The sequence below is a fragment of the Pimephales promelas genome, chromosome 1, assembly GCF_988280905.1.
Source record: "Pimephales promelas chromosome 1, fPimPro1.hap1.1, whole genome shotgun sequence".
Lineage (NCBI taxonomy): Eukaryota > Metazoa > Chordata > Actinopteri > Cypriniformes > Leuciscidae > Pimephales > Pimephales promelas.
The window spans coordinates 952,070-971,157 of record NC_142769.1 but is presented as its reverse complement, the minus strand read 5'-3'; the positions used below and the strand labels follow the sequence as shown (position 1 = coordinate 971,157).

General features: G+C 37.1%; 1 protein-coding gene across 1 annotated transcript; it reads right to left on the bottom strand.

The window, feature by feature from the left end:
- Nucleotides 1–4,851: 4,851 nt before the first annotated feature.
- Nucleotides 4,852–18,292, bottom strand: cdh31 (cadherin 31). The gene is made up of 16 exons (XM_039690832.2): nt 17,978–18,292; nt 17,728–17,842; nt 15,495–15,748; nt 14,213–14,353; nt 13,967–14,122; nt 12,740–12,887; nt 12,453–12,625; nt 12,242–12,370; nt 11,967–12,152; nt 11,640–11,884; nt 10,378–10,523; nt 10,083–10,307; nt 9,741–9,959; nt 9,072–9,202; nt 6,296–6,439; nt 4,852–5,663 (listed from the first exon to the last, which is right to left on the bottom strand). The coding sequence occupies exons 1-16, from the start codon at nt 18,026–18,028 to the stop codon at nt 5,457–5,459; spliced, it is 2,670 nt and encodes an 889-aa protein (XP_039546766.2). The 5' UTR covers nt 18,029–18,292; the 3' UTR covers nt 4,852–5,456.
- Between the last annotated feature and the right edge of the window lie 796 nt (nt 18,293–19,088).

Genomic DNA, 19,088 nt, shown 5'->3' with positions numbered 1-19,088 from the left:
GTTAACATTCAAAACAAATCCCCTTTAACACCTCAAGTGTTTCTCCATTATTAGTTAAAGTATTAAGGCATAAAATGATTTACAAACAACACTGGATGTTGATGACTCTTATAGTTCAATCCAAGTGACTCATTCCATCCAAATGACTCACTTCAAATAACCCAGTTCAAATACATAGATAACCTGGCTTTAAATCACTTAAACGACTCTTATGAATCAATTTTATGATTCAGTTCCCAATCGACTCAGTTATCACAAACACTAATCAAATTGACAATTGAAACCCTTAGTTCATTCAAACACTCAGTTCGTTCGAACACTCAGTTCGGTTCACTCTATATCAGTGAAGTGTTTGTGTGTGTTCATGTTTATATTACATCGTGTGGACCAAATGTCCCCACAAGTATAGTAAAACCTGAAATCACCTACATTGTGGGGTCCAGTCAGCGGTCCGCATGAGGAAAACAGCGTATAAATCATATAGTAATGTTTTTTGAAAATGTAAAAGTCCAGAATGTTTCCTGTGTTTAGGCGGCAGGGTAAGGGAATAGAATATGTTTGTACAGTATAAAAACCATTACGCCTATGGAGAGATGTGTGCGCCTGTTTGTGTGTGTGTGTGTGTGTGTGTGTGTGTGTGTCGAACTGTACCAGTCTGTGGTAACAACACTTTGATGTGATGACTTGTGATGAATTGATGAAGTAATGTCGTAAGGATGGCAGGACAATAAACTAAAATAAAAAACACAAAAAAAAAGTTTCAACGCGGCCCAGGAAAAACTCAAAAAAAAAAAAAAAACTTTCTGGAACAAAATGGCGCAGCTCAACTCAGCTCGCACGCGGTACTCGATCTGAATCCCCCCAAAAATGTCTCTCAAAAACAAATCTTGAATATGGACGATCGTCAATCTATTATAAACAAAAATAATTACTAAACAAAAACGATTCACTCCATCAAAACCGAGCATTCAGTTCACATACGCGTTCTCGCACACTAACAAGTGCACTTAAATGATTCGCAGAAAGAAACAACACAGTTCATGGATGACTTCGAAAAAACAGCAGGACTCTCAAAAATACTTTCAGTCAGAATAACGTCAAAATACAAGTGTTCTGGATGAAACTCACGGCTCCAGCAATCTCTCTCTCTCTCGTGCTCTCAGCAGCCAGTCTCCACCACAGTTCTCTGTCCGATGACGCAATCGACCGAACTTCTGCCTCAACTACGTTTCTAGTTTCACACAACAATGTTGGTGTTCACTCAGCTCATGAAATCTGTCTTACAATACAGCTTCAGCGGAAAATGTATGACTTCTCATACAGCGTGATCATGGCGCGTCTGCCTCGTAACACTGCTCACCATTCTTCTCCTTCCCAGACGTCTTTGCATCCCGCGCGAACACTCCGGAGAAAGAAAAACCCGTCAAAATAAAAGTCCCATAAGAAAAGTACCTCCGTTACATATGTTGAGAAATGTTTTAAATGTGTTTGATATCAGGTTCAAATGTGCTTGATACATACAAAAAAAAAAAAAAAAAAAAAAAGAGTGAGGTCTGTATGCAAAAGTGATGTGATGGTTTATTTGTGTACCTGAAATTATTGAACATTTTCCCCATCTAATGTATTTACTGATGCATGTGAAGAAATGATATTTTATTTTGTATATTATTTTGTATGCCATTAAAGGGTGACCTGGTTTTGTGGCTTACTATAAATATAGTAAATTGTGATTTCAATTTATTTTATTATTTGCCCTATTGTAACTATTAATTGATTAAATTAAGATCTTGAGGTCGGGTGTCTTCTCTCTCGCTCATCTGACGAGCGTGCTGTTTTCTCCATGCTGTTTGGAGACACGTGTATCCAAAATATTAATTGTGCTCTGTATTTCTTCAAAATAAAGATCCTGAGACCTCTTCCATCAGTGTTGCCTTCACTGAATAGAAAACAAACACAACCAGAGTAAATCTGTTACACACGGTCATCTTCTGAGGGTGAAATATCTCAACCACACAGTTTACGTGTGTTTTCGGGTGTCTCTCAGCCTCGTGCCCGTTGTCTTTCTTCTCGAGAGATGAAAGCCAAACATATTGGCCCTCATTTATCATTCTTGCGTAGAAACAGGTGTATTATGCTTACACCCCTCTCACCGCATTAAAATAACAAGCATAATATTACACCAAAATATATACGCCCGTTTCTACACAACAATGATTAAATGAGCGCCATTGGCCCTTGACCAAGTAAGAACTCTAGCGGCTGCATTTTAGCTTGAGCATGCAGGACAACCGGCTAATAAAGCATTACAGTAATCTAGTCCCAAGGTCATGAATGCACTTTTGTGCATCAGAGACAGATAGCATGTTACGTAGCTTAGCGAAGGTTTCGAATGTGAAAAAAGGCAGTTCTTGTAACATATGAAATATGATTTTTGAATGACAAGTTGTGGTCTAGTATAACACTGTAGGCTAGTGGATAAAGTAACAGGACATCCTTCTAAATTAAAGTTGTATAGACCAACGCCACTTTTGCGTCATCGAAGGGTAACGCCCCCTTTTGGGGGAAAACACCTCTATACTGTCTATGGGAAAACAAACGGATTCCCATGAGAACAGAACTTGCACTAGATCTGCAAAGTTTCTTGATGGCAAAAATGGCACAAACTTAAAGAAGCTAACGTTACTGAATACGGGGTTACAGAGGTGTCCCTTTGAAATGGTCGAAAACTGGATTAATGACCCCACACAGCGGCCAAATATGGACTATTCAGACATCTAACGATACCACTATCTCGTGGAATCACTAAGTAAGTAGCCTTTTTTATTTATTTATTTATTTATCATTTACACACTCACAGTAGCCTATGGCAAACTACTAGACGATGAGGCCATGTCACTTGGATCATTAAATTTAACTTGATTTAAGCTATTGACAGTTTTGTTGTCGACTAGCTAGAAAGACTAAGCTGTTAGCAGCTAACGTTACCTTATTAGACTATGTTAATAGCTTAAATCAAGTTAAATATGATCCATTCATCGTCTAGTTTGTCATACTGTGAGTGTTAATGAAAAAAAAGGCTACGTGCTTACTTGGCGATTCCAGGTATGTCTGAATAGTCCATATTTGGCCGCTGTGTGGGGTCATTAATCCAGTTTTCGACCATTTCAAAGGGACACCTCTGTAACCCCGTATTCAGTAACGTTAGCTTCTTTAAGTTTGTGCCATTTTTGCTATCAAGAAACTTTGCAGATCTAGTCCGAGTTCTGTTCTCATGGGAATCCGTTTGTTTTCCCATAGACAGTATAGAGGTGTTTTCCCCCAAAAGGGGGCGTTACCCTTCGATGACGCAAAAGTGGCGTTGGTCTAATGTGGGTAGTTTTTTCTAACAAACGGAGGTTTTATCTGAATTTAATAGCAGGAAATTACACGTCATCCAGCATTTTACATCTTTAAGACACTCTGTCAATTTAGATAAGTTAGTGTTTTCATCTGGTCGTGATGAAATATATAGTGTCACCAGCATAACAGCGTAAATTGATTCCATTTTCTTATAATATTACCAAGTGGCAGCATATATCCTTGTGGCACTCCATAGTCTACTGACGATGTCGCCATCTAGTGTGTCATTAATGTAATCACATGTACATCAAGATGATTTTCCTCTCTGCATTTTGTTTAAGTTAGGGATAATTCATCAATAAAATAATACAATGCAGTCATCATTTGCTCATCGTCGTGTAGTTAACTGATTTGATTTTCTTCCATGCATGGAGATGTCAGGCAAGAATCACAGACTTTCCTTCACTTTCATTATCCTGATGAAGAAAAAGTCCCTAACATTCACCTTGTGTGTTGTTCCCTGGAAGAAACAGATTGTACGAGCAAAACATAATTTATAATAAAGCAAGCTAATAGAGTTTAGTTCACAGTTGGTGATGCAATGCATCATAAAAACTCATAAAACCTTTGGGATTAAATCACAAATTAACTTTTAACCCAGATTGAGATTAGATCACTGATTAATAATTCTTAACCATAATCCTGTTAATCCAACCAATGAATTCAACTGAGCAGTTTCACACTTCATTTTAAGGTGTCAATGTGTGAATGCAATTAATTATTGATTAACATTAATTAACAGTAGTGCTATAATTCTGCAGAATTCATTAAAGTACATAGGACATAACAAGGTCACTGTAAAATACAGCATTACCAGTTTAATTCAGAAATTAGTCATAAATAGAACTAAATAAAAATGTTTGTCAAGACAAACGTGTTGGCAAAAGTAGTTTGACATTTTTAATGTTTAAAGTTTGAATGTTTTGAAGGCGATAGATAAGAGATAGCTTATATAAAAATAATTTTTATTTTATTTAAGTATGCCTAGCAATATGATCCAAAATATGTTTCTAGTCAGTCTTGTGTCGAACAGCTGAGGTAAACATTTAGGGAAAAATATGCACATAAAATAACCACTTTAACTTCATTTTTGAAGAAAATAGCATCGGGCTTGCAAGATATTTAATCAAATAAAGATTAGCATGATTAATATGATTGTATCAATCAATCTTATGGGTTTAAGGGATTTCTGGGAGTTTAAATTAAACATTTCTAAAAGTCTTGACCAAAGCAAGTAGTCAGACCAATCTGATCTGGGTTCAGAGGTTCTCGCTTGAAAGCTCTAGGAGTTACAGAATTTTAGTTGCAAAAGAAGTTTAAATATAATCAGTAAGTTGGCTTTCTCAAGCGACGTTAATAAAGTTTGTTGCAATGGTTTCATACGGTTTAAAAATAATAATTTAGCCAGTGTCAATTGTGTAGTGCATTATTGAATCAACACTTAGAAACCAAAACAGTAAAAGTAATTTAATAATAAAAAAAAAGAAATGGAAAAATGTAATGTTGAAAATAACCATATAACTATATAAAAGCAATAAAAGATACAATTCATATCCTTGCAGCTGAGGGGAAAAGGACAGAAAAACAATCATATCGTATCATACAAAAAGATTTTGAAAATTCAGTGCTTTTCAAAAGAAAAAAAGAAAAAAAAAAGAAAAGAAACATTTACAGTATAATTAATGCTTTAAATCAATCTTTAATGCCAAAGAACTTGTAAAAACATAACCGTTACATTTCATAAAATATACTGGGCAAAAAGATTTGAGTCGAACATCTTGAGCTGCATTACAGCTTCTTCCCCAACAAATATTCAATGTCTTTTCAATTGGGAGCTTCTTTTACGGGAGAAAAAAGCCGCGTTGTTGCCTAGACTGCTCCCTTCAGCGTCTCTCCTTTATGTTGACAGATGAACAGTGCTATTGTTCCAGTCCCAACTTTAAACATTCAAATCACCCGACCATAAGGCAAAGTATAAAAATTCTCATATTTTGCATTTTTAAACCATCTCTTGGAGAGAGAAATTAACCAAAAAAACAAAAAACAAACAAAGAGTCTTAATCCTCTCCTCCTCCATACATGTCTGCCAGCTTCTTGAAGCGTGGACCCCAGTCATTGATGAAGTCGTAGTCTTGGTCTCCTCCTGAGCTGGAGGAGTTGAGGGAGCTGATCGAACCTGCGTCCGAGCCGCCGCCTTCGTAGTCGAACACCAGGAGAGAGTCGTACGGCGGCGCGGTGGGGTCGTTATCCGCAGCGTTCAGATTCTACCAGACAAAGAATCGTCGTTAGTCCTTTTCAAACAGCAATCCCGCTAAATTACCGTAAATAGCCAGAACGACTTTACCGGCAAGTTAAAAACCTCGACAGGTGTGCCGTTCACACGAGCAACAGCGTTCTGGCTTTTTACCGGTAACAGACCATTCACACACTGTCGTTAGCCCCTTTCACAGCAACCCCGCAAAATTACCGTAAAATAGCCTGAACGACTTTAACTGTAAATTTAGAAACACTCCAATTTGAACACATTTGTAAACAGTGGAGTAAACACTCAATTTTATGAATGACCAAGAGCCGTCTATATTATAAAAATAATAGTTAATCGGCCAATACTGATAATACTTCGAACTTGCTTTAAAGGGAATTTCTGTTTTTTTTTTTAACTGTTTATTTTCATATTTTTTCCCTCTTACCACAACAAGAAAAAAACTAAACTAAAATAAATAAATAAAACAAATAAATAATAATTGCAGGTCTACTACATCGACATTGTAATTTTCTTCATGTATACTCAGGTATACACATAAATGTCGAACGGGAATCCGAAAAAAAAAAAAAAAAGTACATTTCTTGGTTTCAGTCCATATTATTACATGTTAAGTTTAACAAGATCACCTACATCATCAATGAATGTGCCGATCTCCTCAGGGTTGGTGGGTCGGGGTCTAAACTGAGGTGCCGGCATGTAAGTGGGCACCACGTCGTTTCTGAAGACTTCAGGTCTGTTGTCCAAGCCTCGATGCAGCACGCTCAAATCAAAGTCCTGCGCAGAAAGAGTGTTTGATATTAAATTACAGCAAAAACAATTAGTACACAGCAGCAGGCGGTTGGTCAGTATGCAATTACATTAACATCATCTCCATGTGGGCCGGATCTGCAACCGCAGGTATGCATCAAGCACTCATACTAATACGGTTCATGCTGACTTCTGGGTTACTGCATTTCCATTTTTATAATGGGTCATTCATCAGACAAGAGTCAATGCGAGTGGAGCTCTGCAAACTACAGATCACAATCTCCATTCAAACCCACACATGATCTCATTCTTAATGACAATGAGTCGCTAGGCCTATTAAACTATTATAAAGATCATTTATGTATAGGTAGCAAACAACTTCACAAAGTCTTTAACCATACAGTATCATTTATTGCAATAATTCAGATTAAATCACAGAAGTACTGGGATAAACATTTATAGCTTGTATATAGGGATGTCCAATCTGATACTCAGGATCGGTATCGGCTCCGATGTTGCCGGCTTTTGTGACAAATCCGATAGTCTGTAGTGCCTATACCATTATGTGTTGTTAAGCCCCACAAAAAACATTCTAAAGTACTATAACGTTTTCATTATTAGAAGTGTTCTGAAGCCATTATGTGGGAGAGAAATTACTATTTCAGATCACATAAACCTTTTCCATCCGTTGCAGCTGTCAGTCATTCTCCATTCAGCGGTTACAGTCACTGATGAAACTATCTTCCAGATGATTCAATGTTAATACTGTTATAATTGATCTGTAGATAAAGGTCCATGGTTTCGAATGGAAAAACTTTATTTATTGCTGTAACTTAATCGTGATACTTTCTACCGGGTGTCGGATGCTGTCGGTTAGATCACAACAAGAGTCGGAGCACTATAATTGTTCTTCACGCGCACAGTAACTGAAATTTAGAACTGTTAAAAGAAAAGGCTCAATAAACTATTGCATAGATAGATACTGTAACATACTGGCCCTCAATATGCATTTCATTTGTGCTTTGAACTCCTTCCTGCACTGTATTGGAGCCTTTTAATATCATATGTTGCTGCCTCATTAAACAGCTGTGCTATGCATTTAAAACATGTCGTCTCAATTTTATAGTAGCCTTGGCTATATCTAAAATAATGATCTTTTTGATTTTTATCTTGTTTAAAAAGTGATATTGGGACATCCCTACTTGTATATAAACAGATGCCTACAGTAGCATTATCACTGTACCTTTTGAAAGTAACTTGATGCTTCAAATGAATATTCTATCAAATACATAGTTACACCAGTAGGTGGCGTGAACTGACTTTGAAGCATTCAAAATTGCAGATTCAACCAGAGAAACAAGAGTTCAAGGGGTTTCCCTGTCCTCCAAATTCCCCATATATAAATCCAATTGAGCATCTATGGGATGAGCAGGACCAACAAGTTTAATCCATGGTGGCTCTACCTCTCAACCTAAAAGATTGTAAGGATCTGGGGCTAATGTTTTAGTGCCAGATACTAGAGCCACACCTTAGCAGGTTGGTGTGGTTTTGGCAGCACGAGAATGATCATCATATTAGACCGGTGGTCAAAGTTTTGGCTCATCGGTGTATCAGTCATTATGCCAACCCAGAGGATATTCTACAAGCATTCCTGCCTCTATTTTTAGTCTCTCCCATTTCCCCCATTTTTCCCCCCAGAAGCTTTGGTTGTGTTCAGAGCTCAAGTGGAGCCTCAGCAAACAACGTTTGTTCACCATTAAGATGGGAAAGGCAGGTGAACACGTGATCTCTTCTTTTTGAAACTTCCAGTGCTCTCATTTACAATGAAATTATTGCCTTTTGAGGTTTAAAAAGCAATTCCATTAAGCTAGTTCACAATTCCTTTTTTCACTTTCCAAATTTAAGATCTCCTGAAAGAAAGACATTTCTTGTACCACTTGTATATCTTGGTACAAGTTATGGCCTTAAATTCAAAGCAATAGACTGTCTTTACACAAGGATCGGAGTCCCAGCGGGTCCTTTAGTGCGAGCACCACAGTGATTCGGGTAGTGAATCACTGGACCTTGAATAAGGCCCCTTTAACGCTTTGAGGGCACCCCATTAATTAAGAGCTTCACGAATGCTTATACTACAAAAGATGTTGACATGTTGCTTGTGTAAAAGCTATGTAACAGCAGTTTGACTGTCAATTTCCAGTTTCCAAAAAACCAATAAAGTGCCAAAGTCATAACGTCACTTTGTTGGCCAAAACGCGGAAGCGAGTTAGCATTTTAGCACTCCCAGTTCCCTCACTCAAGTCTATGGGATTTTTGAATGAGTTTTTGCTAAATCGCCTGAAATAAGGTCTTTGGTGAACAAACCCTCAAAATATTGTGTCTGCTTGTGTTTTTTAAACTTTATATAGGCTTCAAAATCTATACATTTTGGATTAACTTGTAAAGACTATCTTGTAGACAAAATGTGTAAGGGTCACAACTCTTTGTTGAACATGGATCATATTTTTTGTGATTTTCCAAAAGTCTATGGGGAAAACGCATAGCTTTTTGATTGAGGGAACCCATGCGTCGCTAGCTTCCGAGTTGTCCTACAAAGTGACGTCATCACTTCAGCACTATATTACCAATAAACCACCATAAAGTATTTCAAATTAAGACCAACCTGATCATCTTCTCCACCACCTTCCTCATCATAATAGTAGATGTTGTCCCTTATGTCATCTTCAGGAAGGAGGGGTTCTTTTTTGGTACTACTTTTCCTCCTCATGAACAAGAGCAGAAGAAGAGCGAGCACTGTGGTATAAAAAGCACAACTTACTAAACACAGCAAACCCAAAAGATTCAGCAGTAATTATGAAATAGGAAAGATTGAAAAGGGACTCTAAAGAGGTCAAGGAAAATTAGATTGCTATTGATCTTATAGGAGTTCAATTTATGTTTGGAAAAACTTCAGAAGCAATAAGATTCCTTTCCTACAGTATAATGTAGAGTGTTTCCCAAACGTTGACTTCTCCATGGTGGCTCGCCACAAAAACAACAATGACTGCCACAAAAGATTCCAGTGCCGGCCAGAAAATATACTTTAATGTCTTAACATCTTTGCTGTTGTGCAACCCAAATAGACCAATTAGGTTCAGATACAATCCAGACTTTTTTTTTTGTACAATCTGCACACTGAATTGGGTTGGAGCTCTTGATTGACGTCTCAAAGTGATCAGATATTTATCTTTAAGACTTTCTATCATGTGGGAAACACTGAACTTTATGTATGCATACAAAACTTGGAAGAGCAACTACATGCACACACAAATGCATGGGAGAAATTACATACATAGCAGAAGCAAGAGTCCTCCCAGGATTCCCAGAACTCCAAATAGCGGCATTGCTGCGGCCCGTTTGTCAATACATTGCACTGATTCTCCTTCACAGTCACACACACTTGCTTGAATGGTGCTTTCCTGATCCATCCCACCCTGATCAATAACTTTCAGGACAACGTTGTATTCACCCTGCTCCAATGCAGACTTTGGCATCAAAAAGACACCCATTGCTACAAATGGACACAATATAATAGTTATAGAAAATAGACATGTATAGCAAGACAGACAGATATTTCAATGTGTAGCGTATGAAGGAATGATTAATTTCTCTTTAAAAATTAGTAATTGCTCACATGAGGCATTCATCGAGGCGGACCAATTTTTACTGGTTTCTCCGAGGGGCTCAACTCTAAAAGGACCAGCGTGAGGAGGTCCATCTTTGTCCGATATAGAGAGAAGCACTGGGGCTGAACCACGATTGCATATTCTTATATTCCTTTCATTGATGACAGGAGCGTTGTCATTTACATCCTCCAGTTCAATAACCAGGGTTCCTGTGCCAGTTGCTGGAGCAACAGCTAAACACAACCACAGACATCAGAAAAAGGCCAGCAAGAATCATCCTCTTAAAAAAGAAACACAAATTACCATCATTATCCAACGCCAAAATGGTAGCTCTGTATTTGCCATCTTTGAGCAAGGGATATTCTCTATCCATGAGGCTCTTGACTTTAATAACTCCAGTGTCTGGAGCAACACTCAGCCAGTCGGCAGGATCACTGCCAATCTTATACCTGGAAGAAACCAAACAGGTTAAAACCAGAAATGAGAACTTGCGTCTTGCCTGGTAGTTTAAAAACATTTGAAGTTCAAAGAATATGCAGCCATGCTATGATTCTGAATTCTGCGTATGAAGATTTGACATTGGAAGGGATATAGGCCTTAATTGGTAGACAGTTGCTAAGGTGTTTTTTAGATTAGTCTGGACATTGCTTTACTAAACGATCTGAATCTCTAGAGCAGAGGTTTTCAACCTTTTGGAACAAACCCTCCAAGCCTCCCCATCATGAGGCACTTTTACACTTTTCAGTTTTGGACAGCGCAAGCCTTATATCAGCCTCCGCATGGAGCCGATTTCTGTGGGATACTTGGTTTAAGGAAGTCAATTTTGAAAACCCAGCCTCACGGAAAAGTTGATGTGAATAGTAGTAGTACAAATTTAACTGAGGATATTAAGTCCAGAGAGCAAGAGCTATTGAGGTGTTGCAATCTAGTGTCACTCTTTAATTTGACTAATTTCTCCATGAAAACTGACAGGATCTCAGACCCAAGCAAATAATCCTCACTGAAATAATGGCCGAGTTGTTTCAGTCCTTCAACATGTTGAGCGGCTGTGTTAATCAAAGGAAACATATTTATCCCTGTCGCTTGCAAATAATCAGCGAAGTTGGGATCAGCCAATCACGGCAAAGACCTAATTTTGCCAACGAATGCACTAACTTTCATGTTGGCGTCGATGTATTGAATAAATTCAACCTGTCAAAAATGTCCACAAGATATGACAACTGCGCCAACCACAGTGGGTCGACTGATGTGGATATTCTTTTAATTGTTATTCAAGCAATGTATGTATCGTGAGCAACTCAACGAGTGTTGCCGACAGGAATGGTGAAGTGCCCTCTGGTGGACAAACGATACAACTCCAACACTCATGACATGGTTCAAGCGTGTTTTGTCCGTTTTTATTTTATTTTTTAAACATTCATTTATCGGCCATTATAACTGCCGATACTGAAACGTTTGGAAAATGCCTAATATCGGCCTGCCGATATATCGGTCTGGCTCTAGACTGCATTCTCTAGTGGTTTTAATTGTCTTTGAAGGGAAAAATGAATTGCAACATTTCTTACTCTATCGTCTGTGCTTTTGCAGTGTCTGGATCAGTGGCTTTATAAGTAACCAATTCACTATCAACTGGAACATCTTCACGTTTGAAGATAACCTTCTCCTTTGGATTAAACTCCGGAGGCTCATTCACATCTTCTACATTCACCGTGACTGTGGCAGTGGAAGTGGGCAGAGAACCGACAAACGGATCATCGTTCTCAACAATCACAGACAGAATGAACTGCTTGTTCTTCTCAAAGTCCAGGGGCTGAATGGGAAAGAAAGCATCTTTTACTGAAGGAACATGATCACAACCAATTGCCAGTACAAACACAAGCCACACACAGTACCTTTACAGTGGTGATGATGCCCTCTAGCTGGCCGGGTCCAGTAGTGACACTGAAGAACCCACTCTTGTCTCCGTCAATAATCTTATATTTGGTTGACCAGGCAGGAGATCCCTCATCATCTCCATCAGTAACTGCAAGTTTGGCCACTTCAGCCCCTACTTTATTCTCTGGGACAGATACAATGTGCTAAAACAAAGAGATGAATGGTGTAAATGAGTATTAACAAAGTTAAAAAGCTTATTATGACAGGCTGAATGTGTTAATATATACATTACCGTGGTTTGCACAAACTGAGGTGCGTTATCATTGCTGTCAGTCACAGTAATAACAGCTGTGCCAGTGGTTGAAAAACCGTTTCCTTGCATATCAGTCGCCGTAACTAACACAGTATATCTGGACCATTTCTGAAAGAGAAGATGTTTTCAGGTCAGTTTGTTTACATGAAATCATTCTTCGCCACCTCGAGATCCATTCATCATTTCTCACCTCTTTGTCCAATCCTAAAGCATTCACACGAATTCCTCCGGTAGAAGGATTGATTGTAAACAGGTTTGGATTTGGCGATTCTGGATCTTGCTTGACGATTGCGTAAGTGACTATACCATTGTGAGTGTCTGGATCATCTGCATCAGTGGCTGTGACTGTCATAAACTCATGACCTTCAGTGAGAGAAGAATAAAGACTGATTCGGTGGAAAAACTGAAGAGGCATTTGAAGTAAAAAAAAAAAAATGCTAAAAACCATTTGATTGAGAAACTGCATCATACACCTACCTATAACAGAAGCTTCAGGAACATTTCCATTGAATGGATTTTGTGTAAAAACAGGCTTATTGTCATTTTGGTCCAGCACATTTACAATAATTTCCATTGGCGGTTCCTTGATATTAGCCACACCATCTGCAACAGCATGAGCTACAAGCTAAAGAATAAAAAGGTAAAAATATGGGCATGTTAAGAGACAAATATCTGAGGTTCTCCTTTAGTCCATGTCTGTTAGCTCTGACACCAATATGCAAGTGTAGAAGAAAACAATTTAGTATATATACACTAGGTCTGGGTAATAAATATCAATTTCTCGATATTAATCGATTCTCATTTTTACCAACCGATATCAATTCTTAAATCTCAAGAATCGATTAGTCATCCTGTTTCATTTGAATGAATGGATCATTGTATCGCGGCTGCGTGCATCAAAAAAAAAAAAAAAAGCAATAATCTTTGTCCTTTGTTACTATTGATATGAAACAAAGTCTCAATTTTCAAATTACGTCCATTTTCTTTAGAAATACAAAAACATAAATAGCGTTTTGGCGCTGTGGCGTGAGATAGATCGCTCTGGAGCAGCAGCAGTGCTGATCTCTTTTCCGGGTTAATAATACCAGTTACAGCGCCAAATAAACATGAATGAGCATCTGAAAGTGTGTTAAAGATAGAGTACAACTTATCCAAATCCGTATCATGTCACATTGATTCGTTCAATCAGCGTTTCAACCATGGAAAGACGTCAGTTAAACAGCTTGTAATCAATGTCATGTATCGTCATATTTACATCAGAAAACCCTAAATATATACACCATATTACATGTGCATTATAATCTTAATGTTCTTCAATATTTAATGCATATATGAATACATCTGGCAAGTTTTTATGACAGCCACCATTTAAATGTTTATATTTCTTACAATCTTCTTATTATAAAAATAAATAAAAGTGTAATTTAAGTGTTTGTATATAGCTACAAAACAGTTCATTATTACCTTCATATTAGGCTAATGAAGTCTATAGGCTACAACTAAACTCCCATAGTTTACAGCATTAGTTAAGAGATTTGATTCCCTTGAGAAAAATGGCCATTTATTGTAACTGATATCCAAAATAATCAATATTGAATCGAAATCGAATCGAATTGTGAAATTTGTCTCAATACCCAGCCCTAATATATACAAATTAAACCAACTATCTGCTGATTTTAAAAGTTAGACCAAAAATCATCTTACTCTGTATGAAGCTTTTATTTCTCTGTCGAGTGGCCGAGTCACAAACACATTCCCTGATCGTCTTTCTATAGTAAAAGTCCCCTTAGGATCCAGATCCGCTCCTTCACCTGTGATACTGTAGAGCATCTGAACTTCCTTAGAATAATCAGACTTTATCTAAATACAGAAATCAAAAAGAGAACAAAATTAATAACAAACAAACCTCTCTCGACCATCTCATTTTGAACTTTCCCTTCTTTCTCTCACCTGGACCAGTTTCTCTGGGAAAGGACCTCTGCTATTCTCAAGAATATTAAATGGAGGAATAACCCAACCTCTCTTTGCTCTCTTCAGACCCGTTGAAGACTTTGGAAACTTCAGAACCAGATCGTCAGAGGGAGATTCAATCTGAAAATTAGTAAACGACAATGAGTGTACACTGTACATTTCATGTATATTACATTTTGCAACCTTTTTCCTGCCGGTGCGACTCAATTTTGTTAGAGGTCGCACTGGTACCACCACCATGTTACCCAAATGATAACAGCGGCCATTTCTGTTGCATACAAGAAACAAAGGAACGAAAGCATTTAAGAAGCCGGCTATAAAATCAGACCAATAATAGACAAAAGAGCAGAACAGGTTTACTGACGGGCCGATCTCGATCATGTGGCAGACATATTGTGGCAGAAATAGTAAAATATTTATGCAATTTTCATCTCAGGGTTCCTAAAACTGTTTGCGAGTGAAATTCAAACACTTAAGGACTTTTAAGCTGGATAATATTTACAGCTTTTAAAATGCTTCAACTCTTTTCCAGCTCTTTAATGTTTTTTTTAATGAGATAACCAAAAACATTATTTGTGCATCCTTTGTCATTTGAGTTAAAAAATTTGGAAAAAAACAACACTGTGGCAAATTCACACATTTTGCTTTTGAATTTATATAAATTTTATACTAATTACTATTTATATGAATTTATATATCCCTTTCTGAGCTTGGTTACAATAAAAGCTGTTTTTGGACTAATGAGGAAGTGTAGTTATGAACCTTACAGGATATTTTATTAGTACAATGACCTCTAATGTCAAAAGATTAATAAAAACTTGATTTCTTGATTTATGACCTGCTGAATAACACAAAGCGCGCTCCTATAATCACAGAAGCCATTTTCCTGGTTAATTTTTTTTATTTAACCTTGCATGTTACTGTTGCTAATTAAAAGCTTCATTATATCTTCATCTCAGTGCTTAACTATCAAATGTGTATTTCCAAGAAATAAACACGCAACTTATTAATGCAAAACAATAGTAATTTTGTGATTAAATTACCTTTATGACTAAGAATATAGAACAGTGTTGAAGTATAGGCAATCTTTAAGGATTGGAAAAATATTAATTTAATACAGGCCTCCAGTAATAATTAGTAAAAATACAGAATTTCTTAGTTGAACATGCCCATTTAAAGTGTGATGGTAAAGTAGCACAAACACTGAAGTGTCCAATAGAGGTCAGGCTTGTACTGTACTCCTGAAGGAACTTGTTTGTACCTGTGGAGAGGAGATGTTCATGGCCGTGTCCATGTGATGGTCCTCATGATGATGATGATGGACACGCTCGACTCGAACAGAGACCGTGTGCTTCTTTCCTCTGGAGTCCCAAGCGTCCACAGAAAACACCTTGTGGCCTTCATGAAGAGTCACTTGCCTCCTCAGTGTTACGGTCCCATCCGTGTTCACGTCAAACCGCTTATCAGCGGACTGGAAGAGCGTTCTTGTTCTTCCATCACAATTACTGAAAGGTACTGAGAGAGGGAAAGGAGCATAAACTTAAGGTAGAACAAACAGCAAACATAAGCTATGACTTCAATGTGATTTTATATTACTTTTCTTTTTTTAAAGTAATACAGTATCAATTGATATGATGCATACACCAGTCATATTTCCACATATGCTTCAATCGTTTCACAAAACTTTCGTTTCATCGTTCAAAAACTACTTGTTGCCACATGTTTAACCACCCACAGGATTAAGTGATTTACTGTAATAACAGCCAGTCGGGCACTTTTGAATTCATTTCTGGTCTCATGAAAGAGTTTCAGAGCCTCATGAATGGGACAAAAAAAATTAACACTTTACTTAAGCCCTTATCAATTAAGGCCGTTGCACACCCAAAATTTTCTTATGCGTTTTTTCGTATTCATGATTCAGTGGCTCTGAATTGTCAAAACGGCATTCAAACCGTTTGCTACAGATGCGAAAAACACAGATAAATCAAGTTATAAATAACTATATTAAATTATAGGCATTATAAAAAGTATTTATATACATTGCGTACATTACATGTTTTAATAAATAACTGTAAGCAATGTTAAAATGCATAAGTCTTGCAGAATCTAAAATTGGTTGTCATGCATTTTAATGCATTTCTATCTAAAGACATGTTCAATGAAGTATAACGTATTATAACCGTGGCTACAATTATTCACGAGAACATACAATGCAGATGTATTAAAAATGTACATTAAAAACGCATTACACATAATGGCATTAAGTAAAGTGTTACCAAAAGTTCTAAAAACACCAATTTAAAAAAAAAAAAAAATGCAATATTCAAGTTGCATGCATGCTTTAGTTTATGCCATACAACTTCAGAATGATGTTTACTGTCCATCCTTTTCCCAAAACTACAGCATAATTCATTTAAACAACCACTATCCAGTTATACAGAGGTTTTGCCATGGCTAATAGTGCATCCATTAGAGGTCGGAAGTGGTGAAACCAATCAGCTCTTAGAAATAAGCCACCATTAGTGGGACAATAAAAGGAAACTCCTTTCAAGATGTACAGAGGTAAACTTGGATCTATTGCAATATGAAACCAAAGGCTGGATAATGTCCAAACAAAACGTTTTTTTTTTAAATAATAATAATAATAAAAAAATGCAATATGAAAATAAATTGGAATAATGCTGCATTAAAAAATGCTCTAGAACTTACTTAATAAACAATACTTGTGAGATAATGGCATAAAATCGAAACTAAAGATACAAGTTGCATACCTTCTCATGGAAAGTACCTGATTCAATGCATTAAATAGGAATGTTTACACTTAATAAACATTGTGGCTAATAAAGCACTGGATATGACGAAACCAAATATAACAGGGTTAATATTTAAATGATTGAAAGGAAAAAAAAGAAAGAGATAGGCTAAATCTTAAATGATTTGTTGACCCAGATCTCCTGGTTTCACTCCCACTGAAACTCAGGGTGAGATCATCTAAATTTCACAACACCTGCAGGCTTGCTGAAGCATGATTTTTCATACACTTTAAAAAAAAACTCACATCCTGACATATGAAAGAACTAAACTGTGATTTAATTGAGCATTTGTGGAGTTCAACATTGAGTTGTATAGAAAAACAACAGTTTAACCTCCACCAATAAAAACGCTCTTGCTTTGTCACACCAGGAAACAAAAACAAGGTAGCCTAATAACTTTACAATATATTTAAGTTGTTTAAATCTAATAAAAGGCAAAGGTAAAGAATCGAAATAGGTTGAATTAAATAAGTGCTGTAAAATAAGGGTCGACTAAGTTAACGTTACATCGAGCTTTGACGAAACTCGAGACACAACAATTAAACTTGAGGTGAGGCCAGATTTAACGTTAGCATAGACCACACATAGCATTCCTCAATTAGCGTACATCGCGTTATATTTGAATATTTATTTAGTTTAAGTGTTGTAAAGAGATTTGAGATTTGTATAGACCCAACTTACCTCTTCCTAGTCTTTTCCCCCTGTGAAGTTGATCTCTGTGCACTTTAAAAACGACCGTTTCCGACTCAAACCCAGGTGTACATGTCGACTCTTCCGTATATCCACACGAAAATACCTAAGTTAGTAACAAACATATAATCAACAAAAATAAAACATTTTGTAACTTAATAAACCAAAAAAAGCCGTAAAGTTAGTCCGAAAGCGCGCGACCGTTTAGATCCACAACTCGACGCCACAGAAGAAAACTTACCTGAAAGAGAAAAATTATAACTCCTAATCGCACAATCCCCACACACGCCATTCGACACGACAAAATCCACACAAAATCCTTCAGTTTTTTATCTTTCGCAGTGTATAAGTGAAGAGCTGCTGTTTTTCCGACCTCTCAACAGCAGCAAATTGAGGAAATGAATATTTTGAGCAGGTATTTCTGCTCTGACGTCAGCAGCCAGGTGACCTCGCCCATCCGGTAATTGCCATGTCCAAATATGGCATTCAAGGCAAACACACACACAGGTAAAAATAAAAAAGAGTTTGAAAATCCCCGGATTACTGAAGTTGAACTTCGTGTGAAATATCTTAACGAAACGCTGCGCTTCTTAAACAACCTGCATATCACCCCTCACAATTAACTCTTTCTTTAAATGACTATTTGTTCAAATACTGCTTACGCATGTGTCTGAACTGAAACACTCCTTTCATGACTGAAAAATCCCCTCAGACACATCCTCTGTCTGCTGATGATGAAACTGATAACGGTGATGATGAATCTACTGCTGGATTGAAATAACTACTAAAACTATTGCCCATATTAATCAAAATACAATTTTTTTTCTGTAACAAATACATGACAATTTGAAAAGAGAAATTGTTTAGACCATACCAACAAAATGAAAACTAGCCTATGTCAGTGCAGTTTGCTCATACACTAGACAAACAGTGCATTATTACCCAATGATGGTCATGTGACGACATAGCAAAAATAGCTTAGATTTCGGTAAATCATATTGCACATCTTCCATGGTAGCTGACTTATTCGATTGACATTTCTTGTGACCCTTCAAGATTAGTAATACAATGGTTATGACTTTCCAAAAGTCATCAGGCCTCTTCCCACACAATGCCTCAATAATAACCTGGTCTATAATGCTTGCTTTGTATTATATCTCTGAGCCTATAATGTATTTATTAATTTAACGGATTACTCAGATCCATAACTAATTTTGGGTGCCTCTTGTTTGCTTTCTGCTCAGCTTGCGATGCCGCAGGCTATAAGATCGCTTTTATTTTCTCCATTGTGTTGAGTTTGATCATGAGTTTCTAATGTGATCATGAAACCATAAGTATTTTGTTTCCAACAG